This window comes from Choloepus didactylus, chromosome 2 (assembly GCF_015220235.1).
Source record: "Choloepus didactylus isolate mChoDid1 chromosome 2, mChoDid1.pri, whole genome shotgun sequence".
Classification (NCBI taxonomy): domain Eukaryota; kingdom Metazoa; phylum Chordata; class Mammalia; order Pilosa; family Megalonychidae; genus Choloepus; species Choloepus didactylus.
This window is the reverse complement of record NC_051308.1, coordinates 209,657,379-209,684,345: the sequence shown is the minus strand read 5'-3', so window position 1 is coordinate 209,684,345 and position 26,967 is coordinate 209,657,379. Positions and strand designations below refer to the sequence as shown.

At 39.5% G+C, this 26,967-nt stretch overlaps 1 protein-coding gene across 4 annotated transcripts; it reads left to right on the top strand.

Moving 5' to 3' along the window:
• On the top strand, positions 1 to 26,937 carry CAP1 (cyclase associated actin cytoskeleton regulatory protein 1). 4 transcript variants are annotated; one of them, XM_037827593.1, is made up of 13 exons: positions 1 to 149; positions 10,758 to 10,879; positions 11,526 to 11,626; positions 13,111 to 13,188; positions 18,313 to 18,456; positions 18,558 to 18,643; positions 19,941 to 20,046; positions 21,224 to 21,401; positions 23,989 to 24,173; positions 24,347 to 24,470; positions 24,597 to 24,679; positions 25,005 to 25,148; positions 25,748 to 26,937. In XM_037827593.1, the coding sequence occupies exons 2-13, from the start codon at positions 10,768 to 10,770 to the stop codon at positions 25,829 to 25,831; spliced, it is 1,425 nt and encodes a 474-aa protein (XP_037683521.1). In that variant the 5' UTR covers positions 1 to 149; positions 10,758 to 10,767; the 3' UTR covers positions 25,832 to 26,937. The 4 variants fall into 4 exon arrangements, with proteins under 4 accessions (XP_037683521.1, XP_037683519.1, XP_037683520.1 ...); XM_037827591.1 differs by having other exon boundaries at positions 2 to 149; positions 11,523 to 11,626; XM_037827592.1 differs by having other exon boundaries at positions 68 to 167.
• Positions 26,938 to 26,967: the final 30 nt, after the last annotated feature.

Sequence of the window (26,967 nt, the reverse complement as noted above, 5' to 3'; positions counted from 1 at the left end):
CCAGACTTGCTCCCCGCTTCGCCCTTTCGCCTGGTTTTGGTTCATTTCCGGTGGGAGTGCCGCGCCCAGTAAGGGCCCGGAAGTGGGTCGCGCGAAGAGTCCTGGGCGGTTCTTTCCGGAAGTGGAGAGCGGCTGTTTGCCGTCTCGAGGTGAGGCAGATCTCTGAGGTGAGGGTGCGCGGCTGGGTAGGGGTTGGGGTCCCTTCCAAGGTCCATCGGCCCGAGGCATTTTAGTGACGCTGTCTGATTACACGCGTGTGGTGAACCTTGCTGAGGGGGCCGGGGCTGAAGCCCTCATGCAGACCCTGACTCTTGGGTGCGGTCTCTTTGAGGTGGGGCCGGGGTGACCAGCTGAACCGGCCTGTACTGAAGAGGCCCTTCTCGATTTCGCAGTTCTGGCCGTCAAACTCGGCAGAGGCCTGATTCCTGAGGTGTCTTAACTAAAAGGAATATGCGAGACTTTAGAGTTTTCCCTATCCCCGTCTCCTCCCCATTGCATGGATGGGTAGATTGATCCCGGGAGAAGAAGAGAGGCTGGTCTAAGGTCACACAGATAGTGAGGGAAAGAATCAGGACAATGACCACAGTACCTTAGATTACAGCCGAGACCTTCCTCACGTTAATTTCCCGTGAACTCTGCCATGAGGTGGTCTTTCTGCCAGTGTTGCCGCGCGGGCGCCTCAGGAAAGGCCACCCGCTGCGGGGAACTTTTTTTTTTTTTTTTTTTTTTTAATGCGGCTGTTTACATGCCTGGGGAATTTTTAGGAGAGGGGGTGAAGTGCTTGTATTTGCATTCTGATGGTTTCCCGTTCCTTCTAGTGTACTGCACTTATACTGAAAAGCCAACTTAACTTTTTTAAGTCTGGGTTGTGTAGTACCCAGCACGAAATCGAATGGCTCAGGTTTGGTCTGGCCCCACTACTAAGTATCTGTGGCCATAGATGCCTTGTTTAACTGCTTTGAGCTTCAATTTTCTCATCTTTTAAGTGGAGATTTCTGCTCATCTCACAGGATTAAATTCAGTGTAAAAATTGTGTCCATTCTGTGCCAGACACTTCCAGGTCTCAAGAGTGCCGCTTTGAAATAAAACAAGCTGTACCCTGTCCTCATGGAGCTAACAGTGTTTTTCAGGGGGTATTTATCAAATAATTCTAAATATGATGAGAGTTAGGAAAGAGGAACAGGGTGCTATGGAAGTACGTAACAAAAAGGTCAGGGAAAGCCTCTCCGAGGAAGTAGTCTTAAAGAGGAAATTTGAAGAATGAATAGAAATTAGTTTGGTGAAGAGATGAGAACGTATTAGACACAACTATGTCAGTTGGAGCACTTTTTAAGGATTTCTATTCAAGTGAAAATCTTTATTCACCAAACATTTATTGAACCCTTAATATGTGTAAGGCTTAAAAAAACAATTGTTCTCATGGAGCTTACAGTGGGCTGTATAAAGTGATAGTGCATTGTAAACTCAGGAAATTATGAGAGCATAGGGGAGGAATACCTGAGCCAGTGGAGGAAATGGGATGCTAAATCTGCAGGGTTTATTTAACCCTATGGTGAATCTGGAAAAAAAATTTCAAGACAAAGAGGAGCAAGGACATGGAAGTGTGGAAGACTTAATTCACTGTGGCAGGAGTTCCTGTAATGCTTGGAGAAGTGGAGAAAGTGGGAAGTGGTCAGATATGAAGGACCTTGTAAGCCGTGCTAAGGAATTTGCATTTTATCCCCATAGCTGTGGGAAGCTTTGAAGGATTTTATGTTGAAAATGATGTGATCAGATTTATGTTTTAGGAAGTTCACTCTGTCAAGTAGGAAGGGACTAGACACTGTGGGGAAGTAGACCAGTGTCTGGAAGCTGATACAGTGGTCATAGAGAGAAATGGCAACAGCTTGCTCTAAGACAATGATAGTGGGGAAGAAGAAGGGATTGGATTTAAGCAATATTAAAAAGATGGAATCCACAGCAGTGGAGGCTGATTGTTTCTGGGAATGAAGAAGTAGGAGTAACATAGGAGGATTGCCTGATTTTCTGGCTTAGGGAAGTGGATAGTACCATTCACCAAAGATAGGGAATATGAGAGGAAGGGTAAATTGGAGGAGGTGGCATGAAAAAAAGACGAATCTGGAAATGTTTTGTTTGATATGTTTGTAGCACATCTAGGCAAAGAAGTCTAGTAAGGTATCCTAGCTAGCGGAAATACCAAGAGCAAAGTTGTGGAGGCAGGAAAGACTCTAATACATTCAGTGAAGTACTGGATCCTGGAGTTTGTGGCAGAAGATAAAACCAGAAAAAAAGGTAGATGGCTGAAGGTTGTGAAGGGCTTTTGATGCCTTGTAAAAGCATCTGGATTTTATTCTGTGATTTACAGTTGCTAATTGTTTTGAGTTGCTGTGGTCCAGCATATAGACATTTTCTATAGGAATTTTCCACCTTTTTCTTCTCCAGAAATACTTCATCAATCAGATGGGTATAGTTGATGTCTCAGAGGGGTTTAAATAAAATGGTAGCAATGAAAGTACTTTGTAAAATACAACTTGCCATGTAAACCTTAAGTGGTTTTGTTAAGATTCAGTGAGAGCTTTAATTATTATTCTTGTTATTTTTGTGTGTGTGCTAATGAAGGTGTCAGGGATTGGTTTAGGTGATGAATGTACAACTATGTAATGGTACTGTGAACAATCGAATGTACGATTTGTTTTGTATGACTGCGTGGTATGTGAATATATCTCAATAAAATGAAGATTTAAAATAAAAAAAAAAAGATTCAGTGAGACTATATTTTTGCTTTGAGGAAGTTAGCTGTTCAGTTTGTAAAATGTCTTAATTGTTGTTTCTAACCTGAAGGGTGATCTTTTGTCTCACCATGTTCTTGGTTACACGCACAATTGTTTAGTTGTGATTATTTTTTTTAACCAGGGACTGCCTCTTTTTAGTTTTCTGTGAAGCATTTGTTTTACCTGAAACCAGAAATGCAAAGTGTCATTGAAAATTGAACCCTCTTGTTTGAAATTTAATCCTGAGATTTGAAATCCAAGGATCCTCAAGTCATATGTTAACCAAATCCTATAATTATTCCTTTGAATTGTCCTCATTAGTTTCTTTCTTTACTATCTACTAACCTGGCTTATCTTTTGAAAAGAACAGTTTCATCTTGCTATTCTTTGCTGGCTTCATAGTTCAAAGAATCAAGTCTAAACTGCATTTCCAACCTGTAAAATCATACTCTTCAGTTAGTTTTCATTGAATGTGCAGATTTAACTTTCTAATTTAGAAAGTCCTAAACTCTACTGTGTTAGAATTTTATTTGCACCTCTTTGCTTCCCTTATGCTCATTATAGTAGAATAGGGTTTCTCAACCTCAGCACAGTTGACATTTTGGACTAGATAATTCTTTGTTGTGGTGGTGGTCTGTGCATTGTAGGATGTTGAGCAGCTTCTTTGGCCTTTATGCATTAGATACCAGTAGCACTCCTTTCATTGTGGCAATCAAAAATGTCTACAGACATGACCAAATGCTTCTGGGAGGGCAATGTTGCCTCTCATTGAGGACCACTGCATTAGAAAATACTGTTATTGTCCAATGTCTTATCTCCCCAACTAAATTCTCTGAGAGCAGACTATGGTCATGTATGGCATAGAGTATGGCACATGATAAGCACTTGCAATGATGAATGTGTTTTCTTTGAGGTATTAAGAAATTAATGTTCCTTCAAGGAATTCCTGGTCAATCCTTGAAAGACCTGCCTTTCCCCCCTCCCTGCCTTAAGTATCAGAGTTTCAGAGGATGGGATCTTGATAGAGAAATGTCACTGATTAGGCACTAGAAGCAAGCTTCATGTAAGTCGATAGTGTAATTCACATTTCCCTCTCTCCTATATGGCAGATATGTGAATACCTGTTTTGTTCATACACATATTGCCTTCCTTTAGACTGCTTGGTTTTGTTCATGTTTTAAAATTATGTATAGTTTATAGAGTTTGTCGGAACTCATTTATTTTGATTGATAAAATTGTTATAGTTCCATTATACGTAGATTAATGCAGCCACAGCAATCACCATTCACCGTAAAACTATTTCTTCTTGATATACCACCATGTAAACACAATAAAAAGAATCAAAGCTCTAAAAATATTCCTCAGCTACAGTGCAGCTTCGTTTGCCTTGTATTACCAGAACTATCTTGCCAAACTTTTCCATTCAGCTGGAAAATAGTTAAGATTTGAAATGTGTAATGGAAAGCTTGCTTTTCTGTTTGTGTTTTTTTTTTCCTTCAGAGGCCATTAAAATTCCTATGTTTAAGTTAATTATAGACTTATAGTCATAGAGCTTTTCATATCTTTAGTTATAGCTTAATCATGGCTAGGGACAAATGGTATCCTTGACTTGATCTTTTTCTTTAAATACGATTTTGGGTTAGTGTGGTACTTTAGTTAAAATTGAAACAAGATTCTTATAATTATGCTAACTTTCACCCACTGTTTATATTTGGGTTCACTCTGTGTTGTACAGTTCTGTTTGTTTTGTATGTATGTGTGTGTGTGGTGGGAATTTATATACCACTTTTTAAAATCTCTTTTCAAATATGCAATTCAGTGGTATTAATTGCATATGCAGAATTGTGCCTCCTTCACCATTATCCATTGCCAGAACTTTTCTATCACAGCAGACAGAAACGCCATACCAATTTAACATTAACTCTCTATTCTCCTCCCCTCCCCCAGTCCCTGGTAACTGGTTTTCTAGTTTTTGACTTGATGAATATGCATATTTTGTTTATTTCATAATAAGTGAGATCATACAGTATTTGTCCATTTTTGTCTGTCCTGATTTGTTTAACTTGATGTCTTCAAGCTTCATCCATGTTGTAACATGCACCAGAACTTTATTCCTTTTTATGACTGAATAATATTCCATTGTATATATATAGACCACATTTTGTTTATCCATTCATCTATTGATGGACACTTAGGTTGCTTCCACCTTTTGGCAAATTGTGAATAATGACCTTATGAACAACGGTGTACTGTTCGAATCCCTGCTTTCAACTTTTTTAGGTATATATGTAGACGTGGGATCCCCATCTTGAATTGTTCTTTAAATATGGAATTAGGAAATGCCGTTTTATTAAAACAACTACCCAGACAGAATAAGCCAATGCAGTTTTTTTCCCTATACAGTGTCAAATACATAGAAGAGATCTGCTGAATGCTTGGTACAGTTAGTTTTCATAATATTCCTTGAATGTGAATGTAGGAGAGAGGGGAACCCATGGTCACACAAAGTTATCCATTTGCCCCAGCCATTGAAACAGCTAGGTACTAAGTCTGACTTCAGCTTATACACTATTACTGGCTTTACTCATTCCTTGTGTTTCAGATGGAGTGCTGTGTGTAAGAAGGGAATTGATGCTGGGTTGGATTCTTTTTCTCCTTAAAAGAGAGGCCTTTCTTTCTCTTTCACTCCAAACCTCAGGTGGCAGTGACTTAGGCACTAAATGCCATTGGTTTCATCAGCAAAACCAGATGCTTGGGAAACAATAGTGGCTCCTGATTTGAGATAGATTTAGATGGCATCTTTACTGGGCAAAGTGGTGTCTGTTCTTTGGTTTCTGGGTTAAACCAGCAAACTTGTAAGTATCTCCTATTAGTATGTCTGGGCTTTGCTATATTAGAGCTTGGTGATGAGAACTTCTATATTGATGGGAATAGTTTGGAGGAGATAGTCTAAATGGAGCTCCTTTTTTGGTGGTGGTGTTTTTCATTATAAAAAAATTATGTGACTGTTAAAGTTTGGAAAACGTAGAGGGAGAAATCATCCATAACCCCACCACCCTAATGTGACAAATACTGTAAATTTTGTGATCTCTTCAAGTTTCCAAAGTACACTTACCATTCCCCTGTAATTAGAAATCTAAGTTATTTTTAATTTTTTTGTTCTTAACATTGCAGTGACCATCATCCTGCCTTTCACTTTTTCCTTAGCATTTAATCCTTTAGGATTATTTTCTCAGGATAAAATCTCAGGAATGGGATTATAAAGCAAAGGCTATGAGAAACATTTTGAAGCATTATCAGTTGGGCTAGCATACAGGCTGAATTCTAAGATTGCTTTTTTTTTTAAATTAAATTCAGTTTTATTGAAATACATTTGCACACCATACAATCATCCATGGTATACAATCCACTGTCCACAGTATGATAACGTAGTTATGCGTTCATCACCACAATCTATCTCTGAACATTTTCCTTACATCAGAAAGAACCAGAAAAAGAATAAAAAATAAAAGTGAAAAAAGAACACCCAAATCATCCCCCCATCCCACCCCATTTGTCCTTTAGTTTTTATCCCCATTTTTCTACTCATCCATACACTAGATAAAGGGGGTGTGATCCACAAGGTCTTCACAATCACACTGTCACCCCTTGTAACTAAGATTGCTTTTTAAAGGTATGACTTAAAGGAACAACTGTTGGACAAATAGAAAATATTTTAAGCATAACAACTTCCTTTTCAATCCCAAATTGATACCCGCTGGCTTAATCTTTATTCCACTGATTTAATCACCTGGTGCAATGAGATAAGAACTGCAGGAGTAACCTGGTTTCATTTACTTTTGAATGACTTCCTTGAATAAGAATAAGAACTGGGTTGTTTGAGTTTTCCTTGAGTTATTAAAACGATGATAGCATGAAGCAGCTTTGGCAGGAATCACTAGCCATTTCTGATTTTTCTTGGTTTCAGACCACAAAAGAAATTACTTGAGAATCAAGCTCATTGTTTTTTTGCTATGCATATCTTTCCAAGAGCTTATCCATTCTGTGACTTCATTAAATTTCTTTGCCGTTGACTTGCAAGCCTTTATCTCCAGCCTTGATCCTTCTTCATACTTTATTTCTTACTACATAAGATCTCATCTTCTTTTCCTAACTATAACTAGAACCTGCCCAAACTACTTAAGATCTCATCCTCTTTCCCTAACTGTAACTAGAACCTGCCCAAACCTGTTACTGCCTATAGTGTCATCATTCTCTTAGGCCCCCAGATCCTGAACTCTGAATCATCCGTGCTTTTCTCAGAATGCTACTGTATTCACAGTTTATGTCACACAGTTCTTGTTCTCTGTTTAATGCACACTTGTTTCGTGTGATCCCTCCAAGGGCAGAAACAAGATCAGTGGGTGGAAGTTGCATGGAGGCAGATTTTACCTCCATATAAGGAAGAACTTTCTAATTCTTTGGGCTGTCTGAATGGAACGGTCTGCCTCCAGAAGTCTCAGGTTTTCCGTCACTGAAGGTGTTTGAGCAGAAGCTGTCTAATTGCTAAGAATGTTGAAAGACTGTTCTGGCATCAGATGGTGTTTTTTCTTTTTTTTTTAAATGTAATTTTATTGAGATATTGTCACAAACCATACAGTCATCCACAATGCACAATCAGTTGTTCACAGTATCATTATATAATTGTGCATTCATCGCCACAATCAACTTTTGAACATTTTCACTACCACACAAAAAATAAAAATTAAAGTAAAAAAGAACACCCAAAACATCCCACCACCACCTCCCATCCCTCCCCACTATTCACGTAATTTTTGTCCTCATTTTTCTACTCATCTGTCCACACACTGGACAAAGAGAATGGGAGCCACAAAGTTTCCATAATCACATGGTCACACAATGTAAGCTATATAGCTATACAATTGTCTTCGAGAATCAAGGCCACTGGGTTGCAGTTCAACAGTTTCAAGCATTTCCCTCCAGCCATTCCAACACACCAAAAACTAAAAAGGGGCACCCATATAATGCACAAGAACAACCTCCAGAATGACCCCTCAACTCCCCTCGAAATCTCTCAGCCACTGAAACTCCACTCTGCTCCATTTCTCTTCCCCCGTTCAGTTCAAGAAGGCCCTCTCAATCCCACGATGCCAGGGCCAGGCTCATCCCCAAGAGCCATGTCCCGCGTTGTCAGGGAGATCCATACCCCTGGGAGCCATGGCCCATGTAAGGGAGAGGGCAGTGAGTTTACCTGCAGAGTTGACCTAGAGGAAAGGCCACATCTTAGCAACAAAAGAGGTTCTCTGGAGGTAACTCTCAGACACAACCGTAAGTAGGCTTAGCCTCTCCTCCACAGCAACAAGCCACATAAGGGCAAGCCCCAAGATGGAGGGCTCGGCCCTCCAAACTGGCAGTCCCCAGTGCTCATGAGAACATCAGTAATTCCCTAGGTGGGGAAGTTTAGCATTTCTACATTTCCCCTCAGTCCCTCAAGGGGGCTCTGCAAGTACATTTTTATTCTCTGCCCAAATTACTCTGGGATGTATCAGGGCCCCACACTAACCTGTACAAACCAAACAGATTTCACTCCCTATTCAAAGTTCCTTGTAATTATCATATTTGAATAAACTGACCATAGAAGTTTAATTATATAGTATGCTACAAAAAATACAGATTTTGCACCTTTGGTCACACATAGAAGCCCAAGTTTTAAAACACCATCAATGTTGTCTTTTACCCTTTAGTCTGATTTACCCTAGTCCCAGCAAAGTCCATTTAGCTCATATTAGGTGGTGTTTTTACAAGATGATTTCTAGAATCCCTCCTAATCCTGAAAGGTAGTGATTCAATGGAAGGTAGCTTTGTCTCCTGCTAGACTCCCTCAGGGCAGGAAAACTATTTTACCCTTCTATTATGTTTGCCACAGCACCTATCACTTAGTTGCCTCAAGGTGATTATTTGTATGTTGATTCTTTTCATTTAGCTTCTGTATCTGATTTAGACACTAAATGTGGATTTTTCTTTTAAAATATCTTTTGCAATAGCCTTCTTCCTTTGGAGCCCTAATATCTTCCTTTTTTTCTAAACCCTGTCCTGTTTATCAGTTTATGTAAAAATTATGCTTTCATCACATTATTCTTTCACTCAAAACCCTTGAATAGTTTTACATTTACCAGAACATCAGATCGAAATACTGCCTGGCTTTCAGGGCCCTTCATAACCTGGTCCAGCTTACTTATCCAATTTTATTTCCCAGGATATTCCAGCACCCATGCTCCGCTCTAGGTGAGCTAATTTATACTTTCTATATTAGCAACTTACACTTTCTATATGTAACCTGCTTGTTCTCGTCTCTTTGTTTTGATTTGCTCTGGAATGTCTTCCTTTTTTCTCTTACCCTTCTGTCAAGATGCCCCACTTTCCTCCAAAATCTTCCAATCCTCATTGATCTCTGAACTCTCATGGCAGATAGTCATTTATACTATATAATTCAGAACCACAACAACATTCTACAAAGAAAAATGTCAATTATGTAGGCTGATACTTAACTTTCTTTAACCAACGGAACCTTAAAAAATATCCTCTGCAATATTTATTCTATTGACATTTCATTTGTGTTGGTCTTCCTGATAAAAGAGGGCAGGGACCATGTGTCTTCTAATTCTTCAGTAGTCCCCACAGTGGTAAGCCATTTCATTTATTCAAAACTCCTATTTTTGAGCAGCTTCTATGTGACAGGTTGTTCTAGATGCTGGGAGAGAGGGGAGTGGGGATGGGGAGCATGAATAAGCTTCTGTTCTTCTGGAGACTGTGTTCTATCATGTGGCATGTAATGGTAACATTTTACATTTGAACTGCATTTTAAGGCTTCCAAAGTGTGCTACACATCTATTAAATCATCTCCTTTGATTCTTACAACATCTCTGTGTGCTGGATGGGGATTATAATCCATTACTTGACTGTACTAAAGTTGCACAGTTGGTAAGTTGGCAGAGTTGGTACTCAAACCTCAGTCAACTGAATGGTAGTATTATTTAGACTTCTGTGATTAAGACCAGCTCTCTGTCTGAAGCCTTTATGATGACTGCTTAAGTAGATAGGAATCTGAATATTCATTTATGGAGGCTGATAACATCGTTCTTGACAATTATCAGAAATGGCAAGGTACAAGATTAGGCAGAACTACAGAGTTCTCCTTTGGCAGCTCTGCATCTTTTGGGAGAAACCTTACTTTAAGTATTTACCATCCAAATACATGCCATCCATCCTGAATTTGAAAAAAATTGGCCTCCATGGAGAAGGCAGAGAATGGAAAGCTGCTAATGATGTGACTAAAACTTTCTTATTCCACTTTTTAAAAACTTTTCTTTGTTTTACTATAAAACATGTAAAACCATTAGTACACATGTCAAGTCTTTAAGTTATTGAGGACAGGGTTAGTTACTCTAGTCATCTTGGTTTTGGGCTTTCTACATGTGGGCAGTAGGATGTTATGGGGAAAAAAGCCGCACACTGAACGTAAGAGCCAGAAGACTTGAATTTGAATACTGTCTTCCCTACTAATTAGCTTTATGTCTATAGGCAAATCATTTAACTTCATGAAATTCATTTTCCTGAATGTAGTAATTATCTTTCTATTCTTGAAAAGTTGATGGGAGACTCAGAATGAGATAATATATTTGACTACACTTTGTAAATTCTAAATTCCTACACAGATATTTGGTGGTATCATAGTAAATGCTCAATATTTGAATGAGTAAGCATTTGCTTGCAGTGAACACCTTTTCATGGGTAGTTTCCTTGCTTAATGAGGTATTTTTGATTTTGCAAACATGCTGTACTATTTTTCCTTCTTATTTTATTATTAAATGATTCTGTTTCTTAGAAATAACCCTCTCTTCGCCTTTCCCATGAATATTTTGTTCTTTTCTCCATTAATGCTGTGTAATAGTAAGATAGTAAGTGATATTTGATCTCTTTCAACAGGTGGTACATTATGGCTGACATGCAAAATCTGGTAGAAAGATTGGAGAAAGTAGTGGGTCGTCTGGAGGCAGTATCCCAGGTCTCTGACATGCACTGTGCGTACGGAGACAGGCATCCAAAAGGTAAGCAATCCACAACCCAGCAGCTTACTTTGTTTTGGCTTTATTTGGCTGAGAACTCAGTGTGTTGGCCTGAAATTTTTGTCTTGCAGTGAGTTCTGTTCTTTGGAGCTAACTTCCTAAAACACTTAATCTAGAAGGTTCGTCTTTGGTAATTTGTATTGCTGTGAGCAGATAAGGGAGGAAGTGACTTCTGCAGAGAGGCCTGTGGTTAAGTTATTTTAACACAAGAACTTCCTTTTCTGCTTGTGTGATATTTCCTGTTCTTTCTTTAGCAAAATGAGTCTAGAGTAAGTCAAGTGACAAGTTATGTTAGAATTTTCCCTCTCAAATGATTGGCATATCAGCCATTTTACATATTTTCCAATAGAATCATAGAATGTTAGAATTAAAAGGAACTTGGAGGATTATTTTGTCTATTTTCATTTTATAGTTGAAGAAAATTAAGCTGAGAGAAGCAAAGGGACTTAGTCAGGATCACATAGCCAGGTTAGTGGTGATATTGGAACTAGAACCCAGGTTTTCTGACTCATGTTCCAGTATTGTCTATTGTATAATCTTACCTCCCCACTTTCAGATGGAAGTGTGTTTTAAAGAACCATCTTTAGGATGCATGACTGATTCTTTGTGGTGTGTCTGTCTTCAGCAGGAGCATCTCCTTATGTGCAGGCATTTGACTTGCTGCTTGCCGGTCCTGTAGCAGAGTACCTGAAGATCAGTAAAGAGATTGGGGGAGATGTACAGAAGCACGTAAGGATGTTTTGCCCTTTTTGTCCATCTTTTAAGTACTGGTGGCTTTCTTCAAATCATACTCATTCTTGATTTAAGAACCCCATGAGAGGCTCCTGGCTCCTTCTGTTCTGTCTCACTGAGAGGCTCAGTTAAAGCACTGGAATGATTTTGATGTTTTTCTAGTCCCTAAAAGTAGGGACCACATGTTCTGCGTGGGATTCTTTTATACAAATGCTTGCTTGGTACATCTCCATGGTGAGGAACATGCTGCCAGTCTGATCCTAACATGTTATATAACCAAGCCTAGGGTGGTTTTTTTCAAAAGAGTCATTATCATGGCTTAGCATTTATAAAACTATGCTTGATAGCTATTAGTTATGCTAATATGGGTTATTTTAACACTTAGCCCACTGCAAGAATATGAAGTAGGCAAAACGGTTGCCTCTCTACCCATCTCCTTTCATGTGCTGCCTCCCAGCTCGTCACCACTACCACCCTACACTCACATATGTACTCTCTCTCTTGGGGAGCCAAAACCTTCCTGCTAGTCTACTGAGTGATCCTTTGTAAGCAGTAACCATGTTTAGGATCCTTTCCACCCTTCAGCAGGACTGGTTGCTTGGCCTTGGGAAGATCTATTTTGAGCCGTTTACATACCATCTTTTAGCAGTGGTGTTATCTCTAGGGAGTGGGACTGGGACTTAGATAGGGGTGTGGGGGCTGCCATTTTATTTTATACCATTCTGTAACATTTGAAAAAACTTTAAAACATGAATCCCTTCTGTGTTTTAAAAGAGCAAATCTAGAAAAAATAAATTACCTTCTTTGAATTTTTGTATTTTAATAGTGCTTTATAACCTTGTATTTCTTAAACTTTTGACCATGACCTTCAGTAAGAAAAATATATTAACTTTGAAACTGAGAGGGAAGTTTCACAAAACAGTGCTTATACTACTTGTACCACATTCTTATTTGTTATTTTTTTTTTTACTTTTTATTTGAAAATAATTTCAAGCTGATGTACTGTACTCATATTTTTATTTCATTCTATTTCACCTAATCAAGTGTTGGTTATAGCTCACAAAATTGATTGAATTACCTACTGACAGGTCATGATGCAGCATTTGAGAAATAGCTATAACTTAAAGTAAATACCTTCAGAATTTTAGGTGTAAATTTAGTCCTGTACCTTTATTTCTAACCTCTTTTGAGAAAACAGGTTTTGTTTTTTAATGTGAAGTAGGAGAGATTTCATGTCACACTGCATATGCACCTGCTAACTTGACTTCACCTAAGGCTAAGCCTGATTATCTTCATTTCCAACTCTGGATATGTATCCCCAATTAGTTCCAGTGGGAACAGTGGTATTCAGTGATCAGTTCCTGAAATCTGGTGTACATGAGAAAGACAACATAAGTGCCTGGGTTGTTACCAGAGTACATGGAAATGGAGGTTTCCATTTATTCTTATCATTGATAGGTGGTTCTTCTCTTTTCTGGCAGGCGGAAATGGTCCACACAGGTCTGAAGTTGGAGCAAGCTCTCTTGGCTACAGCCTCTCAGTGCCAGCAACCGGCAGGTGTAAGTTCACTGCTAGTTGGTTTCGTTTTAGTTTGATGCTCAGGAAAAGTTAGTTTCTGTTAAGTTATCACAACATGCTAAATTAGACTAACTAGTCTTGTGATAATGTGCATCCACACCAAGTCCCAAAGGTAAAGTCAGAATTAAAGCACCATTGTGGTGCCATTGAGTATATATTGGTCTGCTTTTGTTTTTATTCTGTCATATTGCTTAGAACTATAGTTGCCTCTGGGACTTGGCTACTTCTCTCAATAGGCAGCATCATTTACCCTCTTGATCCTCTGGCTGAGCCCAAATTCATCATATTGGCCCCTAAGCCCTTTGGGTTATAGAGACATTGTTCAGTTGCTTCACTGAGAATGGGCTTTACTCATGCTGCTGTGGAGATCCTAAAACTCCAGAAGACTACTTCTCCTTTCATCCTTCACAGGTTAGAGGATCTCCCTTTACTTTTACTCCTACCTTAGAATTTTATGCTATCAAGGTGTGAAAAATTGAGTTAGAGGAAATTTAGATTTTTCTCAGAGCCAAAGTTGTTAGTTTGGATTGGGCTAGAGAGGGGTAATAAAGCAAATCTTCATGTCTAAGAATGAGAGTCTAATATATTTAGCATGATTTTGCACTATTTTTACATTATGTATGCATGCCAAGGATCCAGAAGTTTCAATACAACATTAACATAAAAACTTGTTTTTTCCTTAGCTTTTTCTCCAATTCCATACTTTCTACATCAATCAAGCAGTTTAGACACGGTTATATTTCCTATGCTTAAGATCAGGAGTTGGCAGACTAGAGCCTGCAGGTCAAATATGGCCTGCCACCTGTTTTTGTAAATAAAATTTTACTGAAACACAGCCATATGCCAATTTGTTTACTTATTGTCTTTTGCTACTTTATGTGCTAGGCAGAGTTGAGTAATTATAACAGAGACCATATGGCCTGCAGTCTGAAATATTTACTCTCTGCCCCTTTACAGAAAAAGTTTGCCAGTGCCTGCTTTAGACTGTTTCTCTGCTTCAGTCTGAGAATTGAGATGTTCAGGAAACTGAGTGAAGATAAATATACTTGTTTTTTTTTTTCCTAACTATTTATTTTGAAATACTTTCAAACTTACAGGACAGTTACAAAAATAATACAAACCCCATACAGAGAACTCCAACATACCTCCACCCCTTGTTACTGGGATCCACCAATTTTAACATTTTGCCACATTTGCCATATCATTCTGTCTGTACATCTATCAGTCAGTCTATGTATCTGTATGTTTGTCTGTCAGTCCATTTTGTGAACACTCAAGGTTAGGTTGTACACATCATGCTTCTTGAATACTTAATTTCATGTATATTTCCTAAGAACAAGGTTATTCACTTAAATAACTACCTAAATGCAGTTACCAAGTTCAAGAAATTCACATTGATATAAAACTTCACAGTCTATATTCCCATTTTTCCATATGTCCCAATAATGTTCCTTTGAGCCTTTTCTCCTCCCTTGCTGGATCCCGTTCAAGACAATGAATTCTATTTAATTGTCATTGTCTGTTTAGTCTTTTTTTTTTTATTTAATTGTAAGAACATACATACAACATAAACTTTCCCATCTCAGCCACTCACAAGCATACAGTTCAGTGGGATTAATCACATTCACAGTATCGCAGTATCCTCACCACCTTCCATTACTAAATTTCTCATCTCCCCAAGCAGAAACCCTGTACCCATTATGAATTAACTCCCCATTCCCCTGGCCCCAAGCCCTTGACAACCTATACTCTAATTTCTGTCTCTGTCAGCTTGCATACTCTCCCAATATTTTCTTGCCATAAATACAGTAATATTGGCATTTATATTTACCCATTTTGTCACCCTCACTGGAGATCTTTGTTTCTTCATGCGGCTTTAGTCAATTGTCTAGTGTCCTTTCCTTTCAACCTGCAAAACTCTCTTTAGCATCTCTGGAAGGGCTGGTCTAGTGGTGATGAAGCCCCTCAGCTTTTGTTTACCTGGGAATGTCTTAATGTCTTCATTTTTGAAAGATTTTGCTGGATATAAAATTCTTGGTTGGCAGTTTTTTTGCTTTCAGCACTATGAACATGTCATCCCACTGCCTCTTTGCCTCCATGGTTTCCAAAGAGCTTAATCTTATCAGCACTCCCTTATATGAGACATGTTGCTTTTCGCTCGAGGCTTTCAGAATTCTTTCTTCATCTTTGGCATTCAATAGTTTGATGAAAATATGCCATATCATTGAGGTCTTAGATGTGTATACTCATGTCTTTCATTAAACTTGGGAAATTTTCAGCCATTATTTCTTTGACTATTCTCTCTGCCCCTTTTCTCTTCTTCTTCTCAGACTCCCACAATGCGTATGTTGGTACACTTGGTGGTGTCCCATAGTTTTTTAGGCTCTGTCATTCTTCTTTCATCTCCTCAACCTGGATTATTTCAATTGTCTTCAAGATCTTTGATTCTTTCTTCTGTTGGTATAATCTGCTGTTGAAATCCTCTAAGGAATTTTAAATTTCTGTTACTGTGGTCTTCAGCTGTTTGGTTTCCTTTTCGTCATTTCCATCTTTCTATTGATTTTCTCTTAGTGTTCATATATCGTTTCCCTGATCTCTTTTAGATCTTTGTCTATGTTTTTCTCTAGCCTCTTGAATGTATTTAGGACATTTTTTGTTTGTTTTTTTAAAGTCTTTGGTATGTCCCAGGTCTGGTCCTCATTGATGGTTTCTGATGCTTTTATCTTCTCCTTGCATAAAGCCATCATTTCCTGGTTCTTTGTATCTTTTCGACCCTTTTGCTGAAACCTGGACATTTTGATATTGGAATGTATTATCACTGGAATTTGGACTCTGAGCGTTCTGTTCCTTAAGCTTGAATACAGCAGGTATTACTGCAGAGCCTTTCTTGATTGCCAGGAGCTAGCCAAAAAAAAAAGAAGGAAAGAAAAGGAAACACCTTTCCCATTCTTTGCAGATTGATCTGTTCCATGCTCTCTTTCAGAGCTTATCCGTACAGTCAGTTTATAAAATAGCTCCAGGCTAAAGCAGGAGGGGCTGTCCTGATTCTTTCTGTGCATGCATCTTTTATCTTGGTCTTGCAGGTGTGGCCCTAGGAACTCCAAATGTCCCTCTTCCCTAGGAAACAGTTTCCTCATGATCCTGGGTTCTGCGTTGTATATCCTACAACTCCAAGCCGCCATGACTGTAGGAGTGTTCTGTTGGAAAGTTCCGTGAGCGTCCATCTTCACGCAGAGCAAGTTCTGGGACAGTATGTCTCTCTGGCCACACCAAATAGATGAGGGCAGAGATACATGCTTCCAGTATGTGCAGGCGGATTACTTTGCTTCCTCTAGAGCTAGGACCAGAAATCTGCACTGGGAATGTGGACTTGTTCTGCGCCAAGCCAGCAAGGGCACCAGGATATCCTACCTTTTTAAGTAGACTTTTCCTTGACTCAGTGTTCACCCTATTACTGCAGTCCTTTACTTATTTTCTGGAGCTTTGAGAAGGATGTTTCTGCCAGTTCTTGCTAGTTGTTCAAAGCTTCTGTGGGGGGGATGGAGCTGTGAAGCATCTCATTTTGCCATCTTGAATGGGGTAGGGCCCTAAACACATTTTTCTTCTTTTTTTTTTAATTCAATTTTATTGAGATATATTCACATACCATACAGTCATCTAAAGTGTACAATCAGTTGTTCACAGTACCATCATATAGTTGTGCATTCATCACCCCAATCTATTTTTTGAACATTTTCCTTGTATCAGAAAAAGTGAAAATAAGAATTAAAAAAAAAAAGTAAAAAAGAATACCCAAATCACCCCGACCCTATTTTTCATTTAGTTTTTGTCCCCATTTTTCTACTCATCCATCCATACACAAGTTAAAGGGAGTGTGATCCACAAGGTTTTCACAATCACACTGTCACCCCTTGTAAGCTACATTGCTGTACAGTCGTCTTTAAGAGTCAAGGCTACTGGGTTGCTGTTCGATAGTTTCAGGTATTTGCTTCTAGCTATTCCAATATATTAAAACCTAAAAAGGGTTATCTATATAGCGTATAAGAATGCCCACCAGAGTGACCTCTCAGCACCATTTGGAATCTCAGCCACTGAAACTCTATTTCGTTTCATTTCGCATCCCCCTTTTGGTCAAGAAGATGTTCTCAATCCCACAAAGTCAGGTCCAGATTCACCCCTGGAAGTCATATCCCACACTACCAGGGAGATTTACACCCCTGGGTGTCAGATCCCATGTAGCAGGGAGGGCAGCGAGTTCACCTGTCGAGTTGGCTTAGCTAGAGAGAGAGGGCCACATTTGAGCAACAGAGAGGTACTCAGGGGGGAGACTCTTAGGCACAATTATAAGCAGATTTAGCTTCTCCTTTGCAGTAACGAGCTTCATAAGGGCAAGTCCCATGATAGAAGGCTAGGCACATCAAACCACCAGTACTCAATCTTAAACACATTTTTTGAGGACACAGAAACACAAGGTTTATCCAGATGAGTTTTGCTTATCTGCCTCCTTGAATGCCACGCCTCTAATTGCATTTGATTCAACAAATCACTATTCAGCAGCTGCTATATGGATAGCAGTGCATTGAGGGCTATATGAATGATAAAGAGGCCTAAGACAGAGACCTTGTCTTTGAAGAATTAGTGAGAGAGAAAAACATAATCATTTGGGTTTATTAATAGTTTGTGTTTGTGTGTGATGAAGTGCCAGAATTGGTTATGCTGACAAGAAATGCTGTAGGAGACTGGTGTGGTTGGGGTTGGAGTAGGGCCAAACTGAAGCATGAGGAACATTTGTATAGATGGAAAAAGAGGAGAATATCATGAGTAAAGGCACAGAATTGAACTAGTATCTCCTATTAGTGGGAAAGAAAAGAGACAAGTGGCTGAAATGGTAGAATTTTTTGGTATAACTGGAGTATGGGTCCTGCTTATGAAGAGCCACAAAATCAGGCCCAAAGAGTAGGAATTCTGTGAGAAGTCTGAGATGATGAAGCATTATTTTAGCCATATGAATATAATCCATAAGGAATTCTTCTCGAGATCAGAGTTGACCAACATATTGAAACTTTATAGACTCTAATCTGAATTTTTCCTACATCTTTTCTTAGAATAAGCTTTCTGAATTGTTGGCACCCATCTCAGAGCAGATCCAAGAAGTGATAACCTTTCGGGAGAAGAACCGAGGCAGCAAGTTGTTCAATCACCTGTCAGCTGTCAGTGAAAGCATCCAGGCCCTGGGCTGGGTGGCTATGGTGAGCAGTGCAGCTTCCAGGGGAGAGAAGGGATGGAATGGAAGAGGTAAGGAAATATGGCTGGAGAGGCTGTTAGTCACTGACAGTTTCTCTCTCTCTAGGGTCCCACGCCTGGCCCTTATGTGAAAGAAATGAATGATGCTGCCATGTTTTATACAAATCGAGTCCTCAAGGAGTACAAAGATGTGTAAGTCCAGCTTTTCCTCAAGGGGTAAAGGACAGTAAGCACAGACCCAGCTGGTTACCTGCTAGAGTAGAGCTTGGGGGTTAAGTCTGCCATTGGCTGCTGTGTTGGTTCTGTTACAGGGCTGCTTTCTGGAAAGCTTGATAGACATTGACTCATAGAAGCTGCATTTGTGAACAGGAAGTGTTTCTGCTTCTACTTTTTCTCCATGGTTGATAAGGGCCCTTTTAATCTTCTGATCTCTACTCCAGGTTTAGGAGGTTTTGCTGAAGGTAGCACGAATTTAATGCCCTTTAATTTGCCCATTTATGCAAGACTTTGTTCCCTTATTAATGACAAAGGGTTCAGTGGATAAAGTGTGAGCAAAGCTGTCTGGCCAATGCAAGTATCCAGTATGGGAAGTCACTGTTATTTTTAACCATCTGTGCCCACCAGTCCTAACTTCTCCACTGCTGGTTTTGAGCTGGAATACTGGCAGGTAGCTATTTCTTAGCTGCATGTCTACCCAAACCCCAAACCCTTCCTTTCTTCTGTGTCCGTCATCAACCAACATCTGTTGAGTGACTGTTGTGTGTAAGGAATAAACCTTCATATGTGTGAAATGTGTCCCAGAACACCAGGTACTTCCTTGATCCTTCCAGCAACCTGAATTGAGCATTGCAATGTTTTAATTATGTCCCAATGTTACCGCATCACTTTACAGTCAAGGAAACTGGGCCTTAGGCTAAATAACCTTAAAGTCTTCCAGATAATACATAGAAGACAAGGGCTTTGAGCCAAACATTGTGCAGTACCATTTCTGTAATTTACTGCTGATTATTTCTGCCTAAAGGAAGTTTTGTTTTGTTTTGTTTTGGGGGGGGCGGTTGGGGGAGGCACATAAGGATGAGGCAGTTGAGTTTCTTGGAACCCTAGAGTTCCACAGAGATGCTCGAGAGATCTCACCACCATAGCTTTAGGCACAGAATGTCTGCTTTTATCAGATAGTTTTATATATTAGATTTTGTGCAAGATATACTTTGAAAAACAGTTTTGCTAATTTAAAAAAAGTTTAAGAAGCACTGCTATAGGAAGTAGAGATATCATCCAGTGTTCCTATCCTATTGGAGTTTGGTCTAATTAGAGCAGTAGAACATAGACTGTAAAAAAACAAAAGCTCAGTGACCATAGAAAAACTGCCTTTAAGCAGAGCCTAAGAAATCCCTCTGTCAGGGGGATGTGAGCTTACAGGAAGGATGGATTCTGGAGCTACTATGGTAATGTTTTCGACTACCTGTAACAAGTTCTTTAATTCTCCCAGGGATAAGAAGCATGTGGACTGGGTCAAAGCCTACTTGAGTATATGGACAGAGCTGCAGGCTTACATTAAGGAGTATCATACAACTGGACTGGCCTGGAGCAAAACAGTTAGTGAGAACTTTCTTCCTCCCTCCCTCTCTTTATCCCTTCAGGACAGGGATCCACAGGTTTCATGGACTAGAGTAGCATGAAGGTCTAAGAAGGAATGCCGTAGTCTTTTCAATGAAGGGTAGAAAGAAAAGGAGAAGGAAAGGGTGAAAAAATAGAAGAGAGTAAAGAAAGCAAGGTGCAGAGGAGAGGGAGTATTCTATTCATTTGGCATAAACGTGGGTCAGGGACAGTGATTGGTGTTGGAGGGGAGACAGAAGAATGAGTTACACTATCCTAGCCCTCCTAGAGCTTGTTAGAGATACAAAACCACCAAATTAAATGTTATAATAAACATACAGTCTATAGAGTATTAGGAGGAAGAAGAGTGATTCTCGCTGAGAGAGATTGTAATTTGATGAGATTTGCTCTGATATGATACGTAAAGGACAGGGAGAAGTGGAAGAAATGGGGGTATTAGCATAAGGCATAGCTTTAAGTAAATGCAGAGTAAATGTGGAGATTGGTCATCTCTGGCTTCAGTAAGGGGAAATGCTTGGAGATTTTTAGGAGAAAAGGCTAGAAATAGAAAGGAAGACTGGCTGACTTTTTGGACTTTATAATAAGTGTTAAGTAACTATTGTAGGTATTTGAGCAAGAGAGTTATTATGATCACATTTGTTCTTTAAAAAGTCTGAGTATAGGTTGAGGATAAGGCTCATGCTCAGACTTTGGAACTGATCACTGTACAAGGGGCTGGTACGAAAGGATTTTCAGGAGAAATAACCAAGATTATAGAAAGATTTAGTAAGGAGATTGAGGGAGTTAGAAGATACAAATAAGATTGGATAGTCAAGCTTGGGTGGTAATTTGACTGGATAGGGGTGATTATATAGGTAGGGGAGCAGATAGGAGATGATGAAGTCACTTTGGGACTTGGTGACAAACTAGGAGAGATGTCAGGCAGATTTTTAGAAATTGTGAGTTTAGAGCTGGAATTAGGTAGAGACCAAAGATTAAGAGGGTCGAGAAATGAAGCTGAGAGTTGGATCTTTGGGAAAGAGTAAAAAGGAATAAAGCTTAGTTGAGTGTGGGTAGGGAGCATTAATTATTGCCTAGGGGGCTACAGGGCCCTACTAAAAATGGTATAGAGGGAAAGGAAGAGGATGACTATGCTACTTGTGCTTATTATTGCAGGGCCCTGTGGCAAAAGAACTGAGTGGATTGCCATCTGGACCCTCTGCTGGATCAGGTCCTCCCCCTCCTCCACCAGGTCCGCCTCCCCCCCCAGTCCCCACCAGTTCATGCTCTGATGACTCTGCTTCACGCTCAGCACTGTTTGCCCAGATTAATCAGGGGGAAAGCATCACACATGGTAAGTGAATTCTTTGGCAAGTTGGTTGGGCCAGACCTTACCAACCAGAGATCCATTTAATTTATAAACCAGAACTCTGGCTGTGTTCTGGAGAATTCATTTGGGGTGTAATGTTCCTTTAAGTTGCCCAAAGGGATAGCAAAGGTGGTTTAAATGGAAATTGAAAAGGGTTGATTACAGTTAGGGGAAGCCCTCTGCCTTGTGGGAGAGTTAAGTGGCATATGTAGAGTACCTTATTTGTGCCAAGGCATGGTGCTGGTAGTTTTTACCATTGCTTTTTCCATGTTAACACAGTGGACTCTTTGGGAAGTTATGTGGTTGGAACTGGGCGGGAGGTATTAGCTTCCATGGAAGATGATTACTAGTCACATAGAAGATTTGCATAAGAATTACCCAGTGTTCCTATAGAGAAAGCAGACAACTTATACATTGCTTGTGGAAGTCTAAATTATCCAGCTCTCTTGGAATTCTGAGTCAGGAAGGTTAAAAAAAAGTTCTTACCCACTTCTAGGAATCTACCCATAAAAAATATCTAAAATACAGAACAAATTTTATATAAAATGCTATTTATTATAATAGCTAAAAATGGTGTAATAGCCTAAATGTCCAACAGTAAGGGAATAATTAATTATGATTATGTCCTCTTGGTAGAAAAAAAATCTAGTATTTAAACTCCAACCACAAGGAATGGTGGAGCTAAAAAGGCCACTCAGTATTGGTTAGACAGTCAACATAGATTGGGCCATGTTTAAGGAAAAGGTATATGTGAACCTGCTGAGGGAGATTATGTAATTTTTTCCCTTAAAAAAATAAAAGATATTTTTAGAAATTGTATACTAACATAAGAAAAATTTTGTGTTAATTGATTAAACCGAATTTGTTAATCTGTGTTTGGTTACAACCAAATCAAAAACAACTATGAATAGAAAAAATATTGGAAGGAGAATTCCAAATGCCTGCACCGGTTGAAGAGAGGAGGGTTAACTGTGGTAAGAGTTATTTTTCTGTTTTTGTCAATTTTTTCTAGTAGCACATATTTTTTTTTCCTTCATTTCTTTAAAAACTAAACACTTTTTTTTTTTTTTTTTTAACTCCGGTAACATATATATTACATCAAATTTGTCATTGTAACCATTTTTAGGTATGTAATTCAGTGGAATTACTTTTACAATGTGCTACCATTACCACCATCCATTACCAAAACTTTTTCATCACCTAAAACAGAAACTCTTGACCCATTAAGCAGTAACTCCTCTTCTCCCCCCAGGTCCCAATAAGCTCTAATCTACTTTATCTCTATGAATATGCTTATTCTTGATATTTCATGTATGCAGAATTGTACATTTGTCTTTTTGTGTCTGGCTTATTACATTCAACATAATGCTTTCCAGGTTCATCCATGTTGTAGCATATATCAGAACTTCATTCTTTTTTACAGCCAAATAATAGTTCACTGTATGGATATACAACATTTTGTTTATCCATTCATCCGTTGATGGACACTTGGGTTGTTCCCACTTTTTGGCAATTGTGAATAATGCTGCTGCGAACATGAGTGTATAAGTATATGTTTTGAGTCCCTGCTCTGAGTTCTTTGAGGTATATACCTAAGAGTGGAATTGGAGGGTCATGTGATAATTCTATGTTTAACTTTCTGAGGAACTGCCAAGCTGTTAGCCACAGTTACTGCACCATTTTTCCATCAGCAATGCATGAACATTCCAATTTCTCCTCATCCTTATCAACCCTTATTTTCCATTTTTAAATAGTAACTGTCCTTGTGGGTATGAAGTGATTGTAGTTTTGATTTATATTTCTCTAATGACCAGTGATGTTGAGCATCTTTTCATATGCTTATTGGCTATTTGCATAACTTCTTTGGAGCAATGTCTAACCATGTCCTTGGCCCACCTTGAAATCAGGCTGTTTTTTGTTGCTGAATGTAGGACTTCTTTATATATTCTGGATATTAAACCCTTACCAGATTTCCAAGTATTTTCTCCCATTGCATAGGTTGTCTTTTCGCTTTCTTGATAATATTAGTTGATGCACAAAAGTTTTTAATTTTCACGGTGTCCACTCTTTTTCTTTTGTTCTTGTGCTTTTGGTGTCATATGTAAGAATGCATACAATTTTGGTGAGGATATGTTTAGTAAATTTCTAGATCTTTTTCTGTGCATTTATATATTCCCCCTCTCCCCCCACATAATACTCATTCCATGCTTTACTTTAAAAATGGAAACATTAATAAGGAAATAACTGAAACCGTGGAACTGTAACCTGTAATATTCTTTGAAATTTGCTAACTGCTTGTTAAATTGCACTTGGAAAGTTACCACTTCTATGTAGATGTTATATTCTACAATAAAAAAATGATAAAAAATGGAAACATAATTTAACCTTGGAGAAGAGAAATTATAAAACTCCTTCTCCAAAACTACTTGTGAGAGAATCTCTCAAAGGCCTTGGTTTTGGCTTTGAATTTTCTAAGGTTCAAGTTTAACTTCTGATAGAAGAAGTTGGTTATTGCTTCAGGCCAAAGCCCCTGGTATTAAGAACAGGAGCCAGGCAGCCTTTGTTCTTACAGCTCTGAAACATGTATCGGATGATATGAAGACTCACAAGAACCCTGCCCTGAAGGCTCAGAGTGGTCCAGTACGCAGTGGCCCCAAACCATTTTCTGCACCTAAACCGGGAGTCAGTCCCTCCCTCAAAGCAGCCTCAAAGAAAGAGCCAGCTCTACTTGAACTGGAAGGCAAGAAGTGGAGAGTGGTAAGTTAAAAATATCAGGACTAGAAACAAGGGGTGCAGATGGGATTTAAACAGGAAGCATAGACAGACGAGTACAGGGTTCTCAGATTGCAAGAACAAAAGTCTGAGACAGCTTCTGTTTTTTGAGGTGGTATGTTCTTGATGAGACTCCTGAAGGGGTATCTCTCTAACAGGAAAATCAGGAGAATGTTTCTAACCTGGTGATTGATGATACGGAGCTGAAACAGGTGGCTTACATATACAAGTGTGTCAACACAACATTGCAAATCAAGGGCAAAATTAACTCCATTACAGTAGGTGAGTCCTTGTTGCTGTCCTATGCTGTGTGGGTCCTAGAACCTGAGGGGGCTGGAACCATTTTACCTACCCTCTTCCTAAAGATTCTTAAATATATTACTTGACCTGCTCCCTTTCTTTTCCTAGATAACTGTAAGAAACTCGGTCTGGTGTTTGATGACGTGGTGGGCATTGTGGAGATAATCAATAGTAGGGATGTGAAAGTTCAGGTAACTTGATATCCTGGCTGCTTCTTTTAGTCCCTGAGGAATTAACTGAAAGAGATACAGCAGATCCACAGATGTTGCTTTGGTGGTTATCTGATTCTACAAAATCTGTAAGCTGATATGCTTTGGATGTGGCAGAAGAGTAGGCTCTTATAGTGAGCTCTTCCTAGCACCCATCCCACCCTACCTCCAGCATCCAGTAAATGTTGTGCACCTGTGAGTTTTTCATGTTGTTGCTGAAACACGTGGAACAGACAAAGCTTTTCCCATAACTTGGTGTCATTCCCTTCAACTGCTGGGACTCAGTGTTCTTGATTTTTCTCTGCAGGTAATGGGTAAAGTGCCAACCATTTCCATCAACAAAACAGATGGCTGCCATGCTTACCTGAGCAAGAATTCCCTGGATTGTGAGATAGTCAGTGCCAAATCTTCTGAGATGAATGTCCTTATTCCTACAGAAGGCGGTGACTTTGTAAGTTTCTTGATCTCTTTAGTAGTATAGTGACAGAACAGAAGGGACAGAAGACTTCTTGCATTGGAGAAAGCTATTTGATAGGCATTCTGCATAAGTAGATAAAACCCAACAATGCACGCATCAAGCACACAGAAGCATGGTGTAGTCCCATGTAGTGGAGCTCCAAAGGTAGCTGATTTCTGTCTTTCTTAAACTGAGCGGATACTCAGGGTAGCAAAAGAGTGGGAACAGCACCCTGTTGAGCTGGTGCTATGCCATACATGGTCTTCTTTACACCTCATAGGTTTAATGGTCTGTCCAAGGTCAGTGAATAGTAAAACCGATTCAGACCTGCATTTTTCTGCCTTTGGAGCCTTTGTTCTTTCCCACACTCTATTGCTCTTTCATTGTGTCACTGGTAAGGGCGGTGGTAATCCAAGATGTGGCATTGTCATTTTACATAGCCAGGTTTTTTCAGGTGGGCTCCATTCTGTCTCTGACTACATCCCACCCCACTCTCAGAGTTAAGTGGAAGCAAACATTGGGAGAAAAGTGAGATTTGACCCCAGCTCATTCTTTAGCTCTGATTTTGAAAACTGTTGTCTCTTTATTTGCAGAACGAGTTCCCAGTCCCTGAGCAGTTCAAGACCCTATGGAATGGGCAAAAGTTGGTCACCACAGTGACAGAAATTGCTGGATAAGTGAAGTGCCACTGGGTTCTTTGCCCTCTCCCTTCACACCATGGGATAAATCTTTATCAAGACGGTTCTTTTCTAGATTTCCTCTACCTTTCTGCTCTTAAAGTGCTTCTCTGCTCTGAGAAGCACAGCTACCTGCCTTCACTGAAATATACCTCAGGCTAAGATTTGGGGTGGGATAGCAGGTCAGTTGATCATCTGCAGGAAAGTATAGCTTTTCCATATCAGCTCAACCACACCACCAGTCTATTCTTTTGGAAATGCAGACCAGGATTAATGGGTTTTAGCTTTCAGCTTTTGAGGGTTATTCTATCAACAGTCTTTTGGGAAGAATAGAACAGTCTCCAGGAGTTAACTCATCAGATTGTTCTTCGCACAGGTTAATCTTTTTCTAGCAGTGAGCATGAGGATAGCAGCAACTGGAGTGATTCCAGTTGGTTCTTCTAACCAAACTAATTTTTCACTGTTGATAAGCGAGACAAAAGTTGCACTGGACCAAAGGCTGAGGCTTGGCCATCTAGCATTCCAAGCAAAATTGTTTCCTATAAGCATTCCTTTTATTTTGCATTCCATCCTGGGTCTGCCTGAACCATGAGATAGTAGGTTGTCCTGTACCAGCTGTTGTAGCAGTGACCTGCACCCAGGGTAATTAAAGGAGTCTTTAACCCTTTCTTTCTCTGGTATCTCTGCCTAGCACCTTCTTACAGAGATGACTTGAAAAGAGGGGGGTGGGGGGAAGGAAAATAACACACCAATCCAAGAAATCTGGCATTCCTTTCTCCTCCCATGCTAGGTGCCTGTCATCCACCTTCACTGCCTTCTTTTCCCTGTCATGCTCAGCAGCTTACAGCTTCTGTCCAGGCACCTGAACAGAGAACTAAAACCTCCACTGCAGACTAGTTTTAGATCTCCATTTATGTCAGAGTCTTGCACAGCACTGCTAATGTAAATTTCAGTTTTTCCCTCTAGGACAGACACCAAAATATGCAGTGTTTTTGGTGGGAGAGAGATTGTCCTGTGACTTCTACCCATTCCCTGAGGCCTGTGGAAATAAACCTTTATGTACTTTAAAGTTATACAGAAATAGAATAAAGTTAATACCAAACTTGCTTAGTTATTTAACTATGGTATTTGCTGTA

Coding starts and splice junctions, on each gene's coding strand:
- CAP1 (XM_037827591.1), top strand. CDS start 10,768: ATGGCTGACATGCAAAATCTGGTAGAAAGATTGGAGAAAGTAGTGGGT. Junction 10,880..11,522: donor CGGAGACAGGCATCCAAAAG/GTAAGCAATCCA, acceptor GTCTGTCTTCAG/CAGGAGCATCTCCTTATGTG. Junction 24,174..24,346: donor AAGGCAAGAAGTGGAGAGTG/GTAAGTTAAAAA, acceptor TCTCTCTAACAG/GAAAATCAGGAGAATGTTTC.